Raw genomic sequence first — 15,765 nt, 5'->3', positions numbered from 1 at the left:
CACTTTGTCTAGCGCGGCAGGATTCTTAAAAGCCCCAATAATCATATAGGTCTGTGGGATTTGTATTCATAAAAACAGATGTATTCATTTGATTGGAATGTCATTTGTTTTCTCCATACAGATGAGATCTGCAGAGCTCACTACACAGTCAATTCATTCTTAGCTTAGCTGGTTTATTCTTATGCCACTCTCTCTTATTATTGATTTTTCTTATGTACACTTTAGAAACCTGCTGCTCCCCCTCTGTAATTCAGGATAAACCAGGGATCGAACCAAAATATTCAAGAGCAAGAAGTTGTGCTGACGTGGGAGGAACACCAGCACGGAGGGCTGCCCAAAAATTCTGAGCTGTCAGCTGTGATTTCCCCTAGGAGTATGTACACACACACACACACCAGCTCTAGCACTTTTGCCCTGCTTTGTCTGCTTGATCTGTTTTTGCGAGCAGGCAGCTACAGAATGCAGCATTCAGAGAGCAGGGATCTTTTAAGTCTCAGAGTCTAACATCAGCTGACATGCCATTTTGTAGCTTTTCACAGCAGTAATACACCACTGAAGCACCTGAGGCATCCTTTCCTTTACAGGAACAATACACATGGGTTAGGCTATCACCCAGCAGTTACATCTCACAACTGTTGCAAAGTTGGCATAAATCAGAGCAGAACCTTCAATGATACCAAGATTAGTGACAGACAAAACTCAAAGAATCTGTCCCTAATTATCTAAACTTCACAGGACTGCAGCCCTGTGCTGGCAATCTTGAGAACAGGGTCTGTTCTATACCTGTCACCTATTCTATACCTGCCTGGAAGATGCTGTCATATACTTTGGTATATTCTCACAAGACTAGAAAAGCACTAGTGAGGCAGACAAGAATGAGACTAAATGATTTAATAATGTATGCAATTTTAATTTTCATGCTGTGTCTTCTTCCTTTTAGTTAAAGCCCAAAGACAAAAACACCACAACTGGTGTCTTTTCAACACCCCTGCCAGTATCAGAAGCAAACAAGCCACCACAGGAAATAATGCAAAATAATTAGAAAGGTGCAATTAAAACAAGCTGCCTGACTTATTTTAAAGAATGACAATACTGCTGAAATTCATTTCTGAGCAACACACTCCAGGAAGATTTTCAGTTGGCAGAGAGACACTACTTTAAAGTTGATCAAAACTTTTCCAAAGGAACAATTTTCTGCGAAAAATGCTGATTCAACAGAATCTAAATTTTCATAGGAATATCTCAGTGTCCGAGCAAAGTTTCGATGGAAACCAAGCAGAGTATTTTCCAAACAGTTCCATTCTACAGATAAAGTCACATTTTGTAACAGAAAAAATCTGGAAATATGAAATCTTCCACATGACAAAGTCTGGTTTCCACTGATCTTGTTTGAGCTCTACTCAAGTTATCCTTAAAATGCAAAGCTTTAATTGAAAAAACAAAAAAACAAAAACCAGGGGTGAGGACTGGAAATACCAATTGCCTTGCCAGACTGACAGAAGTTCTCTTGTCCTGCCATGCCTACTGGCATCTTTGCTCAGTTTAGTCAGAGCAAAAGGTTTATGACATTTTACCATTTATTTTATTCAAAGTTTAGTGGCTATTTCCATGAATGCATAAACTAGGGATTTATATCATATGACCTGCATCCTCTCCCAGCTTTCTCAATGTCTAATCGAAATCAGCTGCCTAGCTCAGTACGGACAAGATGAAGGTGACGCTGATAGGACAAAGGAAACGCATGGAAGAACTTGCCTCTCTATAACAACCCCTGCTATTGGAGGCATAAAGAGGTTTATTAAGTCTGTCTGTATCTTTGGAGCCTTTTGTACTCAGTGCTATCAGATGTCCAAATAGCCACAGTGGCCAAGAATTTCACTTCCGTGTCTGATTTGGCAAAAGATTGAGCCCCACCCCATTCGACAGACCTTGCCACAATAATCCCACAAATCCATCACCTCTAGGCTTTATTGCAACTCCTACCTAGGAATGAAGCCACACCTTGAAAGAGTGCCAGTGAGTACAAAACACACCACTTGTTTTCTTAGTGGCACAGGACATTGTGAACACATCACACCAGGGACACGCTGATATTCAAAACCCTGCACAAGGATGGCCCCAGCTACATGAAAACACCCCTCCCTCCATGACCATGATTTCCCAAACAGCTGCCATGATTTCCACACAAATAACAAAACTCACCCAATAAGGGATAGCTCAGATGTGTGGGAAATAGCCAGGCTTAGCAAGGGGTTGCCTGGGGATAAGGGGATCAATCTCTTCACCTGGGCACGAAGAAGCTGTTGGGGATCTCCTGGAGTTTCTGTGACACCATTCTCCATAGTTTCAGATCTTCCTGCCCTATTGTATTAAATTAACTGACATTTATTCCTCCCACTTGGTCCAATATTTTAGACACAGTAATAGGCAATAGTAATATATACCTTAAAGAGGAGCCCAAATCAGCCCACCCTGAATTTAGATGATGACATTTGAATCCAGATCCAAACTTCTTGACTCAGGCTTGCCTCAGGAATGGAGAACGCCACTTTGCATTTACATAGCACTTTTCAACTGAGGAATTCACAGTAAAGATTAACACTCAACACCTACGCGTGCTACAGAAAGTAGTAGTAGTAAACTCATTTCACAGGCAGCTAAACTGAGCACCAGTCACTAGAAAATATTCCCTGCTGCTTCTGCATAGAAGATAGAGGTCGCATTAAGAAAGCATAAAAAAAAAAAAAAAAAGAAAGAGAGGTTGGGCAATATTGAAAGAGAAGCTGTCAGTACACTGCCGGCTATGAGCCCCCTTTGCAAACCGCATATACTAATCTTGCATATTGCAGTTCAAATTTGCACATGCACAACTCAGACACCCACAATACCTAATAAGCACACACACGGATATGTGAGCACAAGTCCACTTAGTGTTGCACGTACACGTGACAATTTGGCTGTGTGTGTAAAGGATGCCTCAGCCACACCTTAAAGAAAATGATTTCTTGTCCAAGCATCTGGAGGGCTAAATGGAAGGAAGTAAAAAAAAAAAAGGGTCTCCTTGAACTAATCTACATCATTCTCCCCATTCCTTCACATCACACTAACTGCTAAGGTATTTTGAATGGTGGATTCTCTCCTCCCAGGCCCGATTGTAGAATCATTAGCTGGAATGAAAGAAAGGAAAAACCATGTGTAAGAAAGTTCAGGTGTGGCAGACTGGTGAGAGGCTGAAATCTCTTCTCCCCCTTCACACCATCGCACACCCACCTAATGAGTAAAATTGTGCACTCCATTAACTAGGCCATTAAAACAGTCTGGGAAACAAGGAATCTAAGCAATTAGCAGTCAGACCGAGACCTCAAGGAAGTGAGCGCTGTACTTCCCCAAATCCGTTGAGGAAGCTGGTAAATGGGCTGAAGTGGCTTTCTTCAGCCAGTCAGCAGAAGCAGAGCTCTTCTCACTTGTGAGAGTAAAATCTGACACAGCAAAACCTTTACAGACCGTTCACACAAAACACGTTACCTGTGTCTGCGCAAGGAGGTTAGATGAAGCAATCTCATTACAAACCGTATCAAATCTACACTTCTCATGGTGCCGAGCATGCAAATTCTAAGACTGAATCTAATTTCACATACAGGAAAATATACACAGCGAGATAGCAGCCAACCCTAGGGGGAACCCTCATTATCACAACTCAACTGATACTGCAGGTAGTGCTAGCGCAAGAGACTTTTTCCTTTTCCCAAGGTGGTAATTTTTAAGATCTTGATTAATATGCTTTACTCAGGCAGATGAAGCCAAATCTATCCAGCAGCTTTTGCAGTCTGGGTGGCTCAGATAGGAATTTTCTTGTATTTCCCTTACTTAACTGAACTTTATTATGCCTCATAGAAAAAAATATTTGAGGAATAATATTAAAACTTAAAATGCATGTATTCCTGAGCAGGGCTGACCTCATCACCTGAATGGTTTATAAGTGACTGGTTTGGGTTTTCCGGACTATAGAAGTGGTGCAATACATTGCTATAAAATGTTTCAATACATCAATTCACTCCCATAGTCATCGTTGAGATACAAGGATTCCAATCTCATTTTCTTGGTGCACTTGCAGCTCTTAATCTGTTGTACTATTGTGCAAACATGGGGATAGGAAGCCCGTTGTAATGAATATCTTAAACCTGAATATCCAGGGTGCAGAACTATCCTTTCACCAAAGAAATGAAAACATAGGTGCTTGGAAGAGTTATTTTCAATTCCATTATCTCCACCTAAGCCTTTTATTACATATAAAATGATTGGAAATTTGTGGGCATCTTAGATGATGGCACTTGCTGTATTTATCAAGGACACTAAGCCTTCTTCTTTGTGCTACACAATTTACCCATGTTGGCCTCCAGGACATGCATGCCCTGCTGTCATGTGTGTGCATTGTTCTACACCATATACCCTTGCATGTTGTGCTTAGAGTTTGTCTGCATATCTCAAGAAGATCTTTGAGGAAGATTATATATGATACATTTGTAGGTTCAGGTATAGGACAAATAAGATCTCTATAACAGAGAGGAGTGATATTCTTTAAAAAGAAATCATACTTATGGCTCCCGGTATGGTGACTTTGAACAGCTGTGGCAGTGCAAGGGGATCATAAAAAGGCAGCTTAATCCACCTTCCTAGGAATTCCCTGGCTGGCATACAGCTGACAAATGACTACCACCCTCTCTGCCCCAGTATCAGAGGCTTAGCAGGGCAGGGTTAGGTATGGAGAATGGACAGCATCCTTGTGCTACACCAATTCCAAGCTCCTGGATGCTTAGAATGCTCTAACTGGACAGCTCCATGAATCAGGGCAGTGCAAAGGTGATGTACAGCCATCTCCCACTACCGCCTCAATTCAGTTCCTGTTCCAAATACAGCTCAACCACACCTGAGGATCTGGCCTGTTACCAGTTACTCCCTGATGGCCAGGATGACTCGACCACCACAGAAATGGGAGGTGGGAAGGAAGCCCAGAGATTGGTCAGTTCTTTTAAAAAGGTGCATCATTATTTTACCAGCATCTACACAGATTTACTTTATGAGTAAAAGTCCCACTTTCCTAAAAGTTCTCAATGTCCCCCAAGTGTGATTAAAGTACTTGTAGGAGACAGACCCCAGCCTATGCCCAAACTCTCCCAAATTCAGCACCTGCTTTTCCTCTCTGCCCATATTCTGAAACTGGGTCTGTTCTCTGGAGCAGTTTCTCTTCCTCTAGGAGTGCACCCTCCTTTGGAGTTCCCTCTCCTCCTGCCACATCTGGAATAAGCTGGGCCTGTATTATATCAGCACCCTAGATCCCTCACACCCCCAGGCAGGCTTAGCTAAGGATCAGTAGTTAATTGGAGCCATCTGGACACACCCTAGTTCTATTTCCTGGAGTAATCAAACTTTGTACAGCTACTTCTTGGTAAATCTAGCTTCTTAACTATTTTGGGTTTTCCCTTGCTTTTTTCCCCAGTGGCAGTTTCCTCTGTCATGTGGCCCTGTGTGTGCATTTCAGGTCTATAACCAGCTCTTCATAAAAGAACAGGTTTCTTTTAAAGTGTTTAAATAAGTGCCATGCTTTTCACAATAGAAGCTCTTGATTCTGCCTCTATTTTTTTTCCCCTGCACGTACTGTACGGAGAAGACTTACTGGTTCTGGTCACCAGTACAGTCTTCTCTGACAGGTTGATGATGAGTTAATAAAGATGGGATGAATTAAAGACTCCAACAAGCAGCACCACTGACGAGGGCATGAGAGGAAACAGCAAGCAAATCTCCTTAAAAGAAACCACCTCAGCTTCTTGCTATACTGAAGACATCAGCCTTGAGTGCCTGAAGAATTCAAAATATAACTGAATGATAAATGTAGAGCTGTCCCAAATATCACATCAGAGATTACAGACTTTATATCTGTGTTGACTAACCAAACCCTTGGAAAAGCAACTAAAGGAAGTAGGAGGAGAACCAGAAATGTATGTAAAGGGCTTTGTCAAACCTCTCTACGCATGTATGTAAAGGGCTTTGTCAAATCTCTCTACGCGTGTTCTAGTAGATGTGGGATAGAGATCTTAGGAGAAATTAACGCCCTGTGAATTGAGACAATTAACATCAAACAGAGGCAATATAATGAGGGAACTTTATGGAGAGCAAGTCTGAAAGGAGAACTGGCTAGAGCAAGCTAATCTATATTCACTGCAGTATTTCCTGATTATCTGTTATCAGATTTCTGAGCCCCTCATACCAAGTTATTCCAGTCCTCTTCTTAGACAGGCTGTTTCACAAATGGGATCAGCAGATGAACCATAGCCAGAGAAGTAGTCATGGGACTTTGTGGGAGTGCAGGAGGGGAGGGTGTTACAATTCAGAAACGCTGATTTTTGAACTGAGAATAAGCCCTACTCCATCAACTTTTCCTCAAAGCTTAGAGATTTCTCCCCAGGGACTCTTATTTACTCTACACTGTACCCTAACCAAAGCAGTAAAAGCTATCTTTTGGTACAGTGACTTGCAGCTGCATACAGGAGTCTGGAATGGATCTGAAAGGTGCTTTATACAGTAACCAATAACCCCTAATCTGACTTTTTGGAGAGGTTTGACTGTAGGTTTGTCATGTTTTTTCACAATAATCTTCCATGTAGTTCGTGACTTGAGCAAACCTATAGTGATCTCTGGTTTTGCAGCAGAATTACTTAAAATGTGGTACTGACACAATTAATAGCAAGTCTGCAAACCCAGGTAGAGCAAACCTGAAAAATATGCTTGTCTAAATCCACGCAAAGCAAGACTTCCAGCTTTCACACAGCTCTAAAGCTGAGGCACAGAGAGGCTAAGTAAAATTAATGGGGTGGTTAACAAGGCCACGCCGCTTGTCAGACAAAGCTGAAAATAGAACCACAAGTGCTGATTTCTCGTTCCTTGTTCTAACAAACATTACCAATCTGAAGAAAAACCAAAACAACAAGATACTTATCCTGAACCTCTCAAGTCATTTCTAGACTGCACACACTCAATAGCATTCAGATAGCAATCAGTCAACCAAAGAAAAAAGCAATGTATTTTCCATATAGTGGTGACAGCTGTTTATAAAATGCATTATGTTATGTATTAACATCCTCTACTGGATGGAATAGTCTTGGTTTGTTCACGTGCAGAGACTCCCTTTATCAAAAGAGCTGCTTCTTTAGCTCCTTAAGTATAGATCTGTGGAACTAAAGTGCCCAGCTCAGCAAAACACCTAAGCACATGCCTAACTTTAAGAACATGTGTGATACCTCTGCTTAGTGCTCCATGCGTCTGCTTAGTGCTTAAAACAGGATCAAGTTCAAAGACTGAAGGTTGTCTTCCTGGTGCTGGACAGGGCTTGGTTCCTGGGTTAGTGTTTTTGTTGTGTGGTGTGTAGTTGCTGGTGAGTATTTGCTTCAGGTTAGGGGGCTGTCTGTAAGCGAGGACTGGCCTGTCTCCCAAGGTCTGTGAGAGTGAGGGGTCGTCCTTCAGGATAGATTGTAGATCCTTGATGATGCACTGGAGAGGTTTTAGTTGGGGACTGTAGGTGATGGCAAGTGGCATTCTGTTACTTTCTTTGTTGGGCCTGTCCTATAGTAGACGACTTCTGGGTACCCTGCTGGCTCTGTCAACATGTTTCTTCACTTCACCAGGTGGGTATTGTAGTTTTAAAAATGCTTGATAGAGATCCTGTAGGTGTTTGTCTCTGTCTGAGGGGTTGGAGAAAATGTGGTTGTATCGTAGAGCTTGGCTGTAGACAATGGATCGTGTGGTGTGGTCTGGATGAAAGCTGGAGGCATGTAGTTAAGTACAGCGGTCAGTAGGTTTCCAGTATAGGGTGGTGTTTATGTGACCATTGCTTATTTGCATTGTAGTGTCCAGGAAGTGGATCTCGTGTGTGGACTGATCCAGGCTGAGGTTGATGGTGAGGTGGAAATTGTTGAAATCCTGGCGGAATTACTCAAGGGCCTCCTTCCCATGGGTCCAGATGATGAAGATGTTGTGATGCACTCTATATATAGAGTGTAAAAATAATGTAACTAAAATATGCTGTATGCAAAAGGTTTCTTGTAAGATATCATTACAAAGCTTATAATTTACTGAGTGTGGTTATTTTATTTGTATAAATGTATTACTTTTGTATCTAAAACTAAAAATATAAAATATAACTTTGAGGGACTATTGTAGTTATACAAAGTGTGGGCCATTAATGGTGGTTTAAAATTTTGATGGCTTCCATTAATCAGGACAATTGACTGTGGATGGCTCTGTTTGCAGGCAGGCCTTTCTGTGAGTTAGGCTGGGAGGAATGATGGCTTGGGGTTTCACAGGACATTGATTATGTTACCTAAATTAAAAGTCATATTTAACCTGGTGCTTTTTTACTGAGAAGGAGGGGTAGGAACCCAGAGGGACAAAGGATTTCCACCTTATGCAAAAGAAATATAAGTGGGTGGACCAGAACAAGGTGGAACAGAACAAGGAATTCCCTAGCTACCACCATCATGAGAAATTCCCTAACTACCACCTAAGCTGGAACAAGAGCTGTACCAGGGGAAAGGATTGTGCTCAGACTAGGAAGGCATCCAGTCTGTAAAAGAAACTTATTGAAACATCTCTAAGGGTGAGATTTTATCTGTATTCAGCTTCTTATTGTATTAGCATAGATTTACGGGTTTTATTTTGTTTTGCTTGGTAATTCATTTTGTTCTGTCTGTTACTACTTGGAACCACTGAAATCCTACTTTCTGTATTTAATAAAATCACTTTTTACTTATTAATTAACCCAAAATATGTATTAATGCTTGCGGGGGGGGGGGGGGGGACAAACAGCTGTGCATCTCTCTCTATCAGTGTTATAGAGGGCAAACAATTTATGAGTTTACACTGTATAAACTTTATACAGGGTAAAACAAATGTATTTGGGGTTTGGGCCCAATTGGGAGTTGGGCATCTCAGTGTCAAGGACAGGAACACTTCTGTAAGCTGCTTTCAGTTAAGCCTACAGCTGTTAGGGGACATGGTTCAAACCTGGGTCTGGGTTTGCAGCAGGTTAGCGGGTCTGGCTCAAACCAGGCAGGGCACTAAAGTCCTCAGCTGACTCAGCAAAAAAAAAAAGCAAAAGTAGTCTTGGCACATCAGGTGGCAGCTCCCAGGGGGTTTCTGTAATGCAACCCATCACAGATGTCATCAATGTAGCGCAAGTAGAGTAGGCGTGCTTGGGGACAAGAGCTGAGGAAGAGTTGTTCTCTCATCCCCTGAAGCAAATACTCACCAGCAACTACACACCACACAACAGAAACACTAACCTAGGAACCAATCCCTGCAACAAACCCTGTTGCCAACTCTGTGTTCATATCTGGCTGGTGAATCTTGTCCATATGCTCAGGGTTTAGCTGATTGCTATATTTGGGGTCGGGAAGGAATTTTCCTCCAGGGCAGATTGGAAGAGGCCCTGGAGGTTTTTCGCCTTCCTCTGTAGCATGGGGCACGGGTCACTTGCTGGAGGATTCTCTGCTTCTTGAAGTCTTTAAACCACGATTTGAGAACTTCAGTAGCTCAGACATGGTGAGAGGTTTTTCACAGGAGTGGGTGGGTGAGATTCTGTGGCCTGCGTTGTGCAGGAGGTCAGACTAGATGATCATAATGGTCCCTTCTGACCTATGAATCTATTCAAGGGACACCATCATAAGACCTAACCACATCAGCCACACCATTAGGGGCTCGTTCACCTGCACATCCACCAACGTGATATATTCCATCATATGTCAGCAATGCCCCTCTGCCATGTACATTGGCCAAACCGGACAGTCTCTACGCAAAAGAATAAATGGACACAAATCAGACATCAAGAATTGTAACATTCAAAAACCAGTAGGAGAATACTTCAATCTCCCTGGTCACTCAATAACAGACTTAAAAGTGGCAATTCTTAAACAAAAAAAATTCAAAAGCAGACTCCAATGAGAAACTGCAGAACTGGAATTAATTTGCAAACTGGACACAATCAAATTAGGCCTGAATAAAGACTGGGAGTGGATGAGTCACTACAAAAAGTAATTTTCCCTCTGTTGATATTCACCCCTTCTTGTCAACTGTTGAGAATAGGTCACTTCCACCTTGATTGAATTGGCCCATTAGCATTGACCCCGTCTTTTCATGTGCTATAATATATATTCTGCTTACTGAATTTTTCACTCCATTCATCTGATGAAGTGGGTTTTAGCCCACGAAAGCTTATGTCCAAATAAATTTGTTAGTCTCTAAGGTGCCACAAGGACTCCTCGTTGTTTTTGCTAATACAGACTAACATGGCTATCACTCTGAAACAGTATTTAAGGTAAGTGGTAACAATGTAGTTTAAGCGTCTTTTGAACATAGCTACCAGTTTATGCAAAATTTTGTAGATTCTTAGATTTTAGGATAAATCTGTATCTAACTGTTCTGTCATGTGTGTTTTGTGTGTTATAAAATTATTCATATCATGATGTACAAGACCCAAGGAAAAATAATCACATCACCACCAAATTTGCCTTACTCAAGCAAAACTCCCACTGACTTCAAGATTTCACCTACTGTCAACAAGTACTCCTTTTCTTTTTGCGGATACAGACTAACACAGCTGCTACTCTGAAACAGTGTCACCAGTCATTCTCCTTTCTGTAGTTTTGCTTCTATTTCATTCAAAGTAAATATACAAGGCAATTAAACTCTAGCAGTTTATTACATGTGTAATGAGAGTTAAGAACGAGAAGAGCACCCTAATCCCATGGAAATGCCAAAACTCCATAAAAGGTGTGTAATGGAATGATATATGTTAGCCTTCTTCAATTGTTTTGTTTCTGGAATGTGTGAAGAGAGCAAGTATGTGTTTTATCAATTACCCAAGACTTATGACAACTGATACAGAAGCCTAGGATATCTCTACAAGTATTAGCATAATCAGTGATGGGATTGCAGAAAGGGTTTTTTATGAGTAAAAGCAAGGTATCATCTGTGTATAAAATTATTACCATAATCTTAAACTCAGATATTTGTTTCATAAGATTATCACTAAGGATTGCCACTGTTTTACTGTTGCTTTAATTTTGTTAGACACCTGGGATTGCAGGAGTTCTTATATCACACAGACTGTGTTTTATTTAATGTCATTGGCCAACTTACTTCCTTAGATGAAAGCCTGCCATTCCCATTTAAATCAATGTGATTAGTAAATGTATTCAAAAACAGAATCTGTCCTTCTCTATTTATCAGACTACATGAATATGGTGCAGAGAAACGTGAGTTCTTCTTTTCCTTTCCAAAACACTCTAACAAATCTTATTCATAGGGAGGTAAATTGAGTCCTGCCAGAAGAAAAAACAACTTTTAAATCTTGCTCTTTGTTCAAGCAACACCACATGATTGTGTGTGAAAGAGAAAGAACGAGAGACAGAGCATTAGCCCAAATCTAGCGAGTTTAGGGACATGACGGTCAATTGAGCAAAACTTCAATTACAGACTAATTTAATGTAGACCCAAGTACATTATTGCAATTCAATAAACATCTCTTTAGAATTAAGCGATTCCAATTTGCTTTCATTTCAGCTGTGTGCACGCATTTAGAATTTGTTATTATCCACACCAAAATTAGTCAGATTCTTTCAGAAGCACTGATCCATGCAATCCCAAAGTGACACCATTGGTGCATGGGACTAACCTCAAATCAACCACGGAAAAATGTACCTGCTTAGAAAAAAGGAGCAAGACTTGGCAAAATAATACTTTATCAACCCTTAATTATCTCTCCTTTTCAGTTCTTCTACCACCTCTTGATCTAGGTGTCTGGTACCGGTGTAACCCCAGCCACAAATTTATCAACAGCTCTACTGCTGGATACTTCATCCATCGGTATTTACAACTTGCTTTTCCAATCATCTTGCCTTCAATGGTTTTTGATCAGGAGACTGTCAGGCACCTCCCTAACTAAGGTTGCACCTAATATTTTTTTTCCCCTCTGGAGGCTTGCCTTACTCCTTTGTGAATACAGTGCGCTTCTAGATACACCTGCCTACTGCTTTCTATGTCCATTTCAGACAAGAATGACTTCTTATTTTACAAGTTTGATCCTGCAATGTGTCAAGCACCCACTCCCATTGACCTCAGTGGGAACTGTAAGAACTCAGCACTTTGCGGGATCAGTCCCTTCGTCACTTGTAGTTTGAGAATCCAGCAGCAGAACCAAGACTGGAACTCGGGCCCTCCAGACTTCCAGCCTTGTGCTCATTCCTACACATCACACTGCCAAAGACTGAAGACACGTGTCAGTCTCTGGGATGCTTCCCCACAAATACTCCATGGTACAAAGGACGTGTATCAACATATGGGCAAGTCTCATGGTAAGCAAATTCAGTCCCAATACCCTTTGATATATATTAGCCACGACAGTTTTCCACAGAGGGCTGCATCTCAAAGAAGTCCAACCCTAGCAACTAGAATATTTTTTGTTCAGACAACAGTTACGTTTATTGAATGTATTTAAATATTCCCTCTTTTTATTAAAAATGTAAAATCAAGTAGTCTTAAAACATTCACATTTGGCTCCTAGCCTCCTGGCAGTTACCCAAATTTCTTTCAGGAATAACTGTGGTTGTGAATCATTCTTGAGCACCGCCCTTTTAAGGGATTCCAAGACTGTAGTATATTGTAGCTGTGGCCAGAACAGTACAATCAACCCAGATTCAGGGGACAATAAAGGTGACTTAAAGATGCCTTTGAACTCCCCCCACCTGATCTTTCCTCAGGTGCAGCTCAAGATCTGAACCCCTGAGTACAAACCCCCTTTCCCTCATCAAGGTACGTTAAAATCAAATATACAATTAATGTTTTGGGATTTTGTTAAAAAAATAAGTCTGCATGATAAATGACAGTTCACCCAGTGCATCCTGTGCACTCTGAACCTGCCCTGTTCCTAGCTCTTTGAGCAATATCTGACTGTATTTTTTTGGTAGCTGCAAAAAAAATTCTTGGGCAGTTTCAGGCACATGGGCACAGGAGTGATACTAGATAGCACTGGAACAAAGACATGGCTGCAGTCCTCCTCCATTAGTATCGTCGCTGTGCACTTCAGGGCAGCAGATGAGCCCACCCTGACACCATTTACATAGCAGCGTAGGACACACTATGGCATCTTTACAGGATTATTTGTGCCTTATAAAATACTGTGAGGGAACAAAGCTGAAATCTAGAGGTGGTCAAACTGTTTCGTGGAAAAAAATAAAGTATTGTTAAAAATGCTTATAAATGTGTATAATAGACATAATTAAAGGGATGATAAATGGGGTGGTAGCCAGAGAAAGTTCCCCTTCTTCGTTCAGTTTTTAAAAGGAGGACTGAAACTCTTCTGTAGCTTACACCCTATATTTTGCTTCAAGTGCTATAAACTAATGAAGGAGGCAGATCTTTAGGGCTGTAAATATTACACACAGAACAGCTGCCATTTGGGAGAAAAAAAGTGTTATACACACACACACACACACACACACACAATACGCATGATATATGTGTGTTGGGTTCTTGTCACCTACCTTTCACAATTAATTCTGCATAGTTTGAAACGCCAGAGCCACCATCCGAGCGAATGACACACCGATATTTGCTGATGCTGCGCTGAGACGTGTCTGCTACGCTGACTGTAGCAGAAAACCGTCTGTGGTTGACCACCCTGGTGACCATTAACGCGGTGTCCCTTCCATTCCACTGCTGCCAGGGAAACCAAGAATAAAACAAGTGATGAGGATGTGGCTGTAACACATGGGGTTTTTTAAACCTACTGACCCATTTTTGCTATTATATTTTATAGTAGCTCAGTTACACTTTTTTATTTACCTGAATCTACCATGTTAGAATTTACATGGGTGCAAGTTTCCAAAAGACCTCCAAATGTGCACCCACAAAATGTACTGGATACCTGTTTGTATGCACTCACATGAACTAGAACCCTTGCATACTGATGTGGGGGTTTGCATATGCTTTGAAGTTTTGCGGGTGTATTTTTGGATTGCATTTAAGTTTGACTCATTATACATACAGCAATGTCTAGGTAGGAAGATAATTCAGACTTCCAGAGATGTTCATATGCAATGTATGTGCACGCTTAATTAGCATGTGCAACTACCACAACCGAACAGATTTTGCACCGCTTTTTCTTTGTGGATGTTCAGATGTGGCAATTGGTTTCAGACTAATTTGAAGACAGACCATTTGCAAAATTTGGATTGAGATCCACGTTTAGCTTTCGAACATTCCCAATTTTTGAAGATGTTCAGACCTTCCAGGATTTTGGTTCACATTCATTTTGGCTAATCTGGATTACCTAAATTCTCCACAACAACTGGAACTGAGGTAGGGGAAAGAACTAGGCAGATATGTGAGTAAGGCTGTGAAAATGTAGTGTCATTTTGCCAATTTCCAGCAATCACTCATTCTGGGTGATGTCACTTTCATGAAATGCTCCAAGTTTGAAGAGTGGTAAACAATTTCTTGCTAGCAACAAAAATGCATCCCCCGCCCCCCAAACCCCTGAATCTGGGGTGAGTAGACATGCTTTCACATTACTTTAGGTTAGAAACATTTTTCTACACCTCTAATCATAATGGCAGATGCATTGGGCAGCAAGAATCCAAGCAAGCTAATGCTTAAGCAATTACACATCTCAGAGGGTGGCAAGATTACAACATAACAAAAATTCAGATAAGGTGTGTGACGGCAGCACAGTTAAAGAGACATACGTTATTTTGTGTAAAACAGATTACATTTCTTACTGACTCAAATGTTTCTCCCATACTGATTTTCATCTTTTCAGCATTAGACAAACTAATTTCTACCCCTATCTCTTTCTCATGTTTAGAATGAAATTAGTACTTAAATTTGTTTTAAAAGTTTTAACTTAATTCCTTAGGCTACCAAAACCCCTTCGCTAATAAATCAGGAATATCACAGCAGTTCTGGCAATGGTGCGTATACGTCTGCAGAAGCAGAAGGTTCTAGAAATATTGTTCTCTGTAGGCTCTATAATAATCATCATCATAATAAAGAAGAGGGACTAAATTTTGCTCTTAAAACCCTAATTCAGGAAAGCGTATGTTCAATTGTCTTAAATGAGCCTTGCATAAGAACACAAAAACAGACATACTGGGTCAGACCAAAGGCCCGTCTAGCCCAGTACCCTGTCTTCCAACAGTGGACAATGCCAGATGCTTCAGAGGGAATGAACAGAACAGGTAATCATCAAGTGATCCATCCCCTCACCCTTTCCCAGCTTCCGGCAAACAGAGGCTAGGGACACCATCCCTGCCCATTCTGTCTAATAGCCATTGATGGACCTTACACATGTGCTTTGCTGAATCCAGACATCAGTTGCACCAGTGTACAACTTATTTTTAAGTACCGTTGCCTTGCTCAGACTTAACGTAAGTACAAGAGCAGATTTTGACCCTGTCTGCATTTGAAGTACATAGAGCAAAAGAAAGTCTTATTGACTTCACTGGGATCTTCCTAGTTTAACAGTACAAACTTTAGAGGAAGAGAAGAATTATAGTATTTAAAGCCTCTACGTACAAAAAAGTTGTAATTTTAATATCTGGAGCACTTTGAGAGCTAGAAATAATTAGTGTCCTCCACTGAGAAGCTGGGAGTCTCCCTTTTCCAGTTCGCTAAAGCTTCCATTTCTAACCCTATAAGACTGTGAAGCTCAGATCT

At 41.1% G+C, this 15,765-nt stretch overlaps 1 protein-coding gene across 4 annotated transcripts in view; it reads right to left on the bottom strand.

The window, feature by feature from the left end:
• Positions 1-15,765, bottom strand: part of PTPRT (protein tyrosine phosphatase receptor type T) — a 716,574-nt gene that overhangs the window by 417,436 nt on the left and 283,373 nt on the right. For all 4 annotated transcript variants that reach the window (XM_037915718.2, XM_043526952.1, XM_043526953.1 and 1 more), the window contains exon 6: positions 13,593-13,767. In XM_037915718.2, the coding sequence (XP_037771646.1) occupies positions 13,593-13,767 (175 nt within the window). The remainder of the gene's footprint in view (positions 1-13,592; positions 13,768-15,765) is intronic.

This window comes from Chelonia mydas, chromosome 13 (genome assembly GCF_015237465.2).
Source record: "Chelonia mydas isolate rCheMyd1 chromosome 13, rCheMyd1.pri.v2, whole genome shotgun sequence".
Classification (NCBI taxonomy): domain Eukaryota; kingdom Metazoa; phylum Chordata; order Testudines; family Cheloniidae; genus Chelonia; species Chelonia mydas.
The sequence above is the reverse complement of the archived record's forward strand: the minus strand, read 5'-3'. Positions and strand labels throughout refer to the sequence as shown.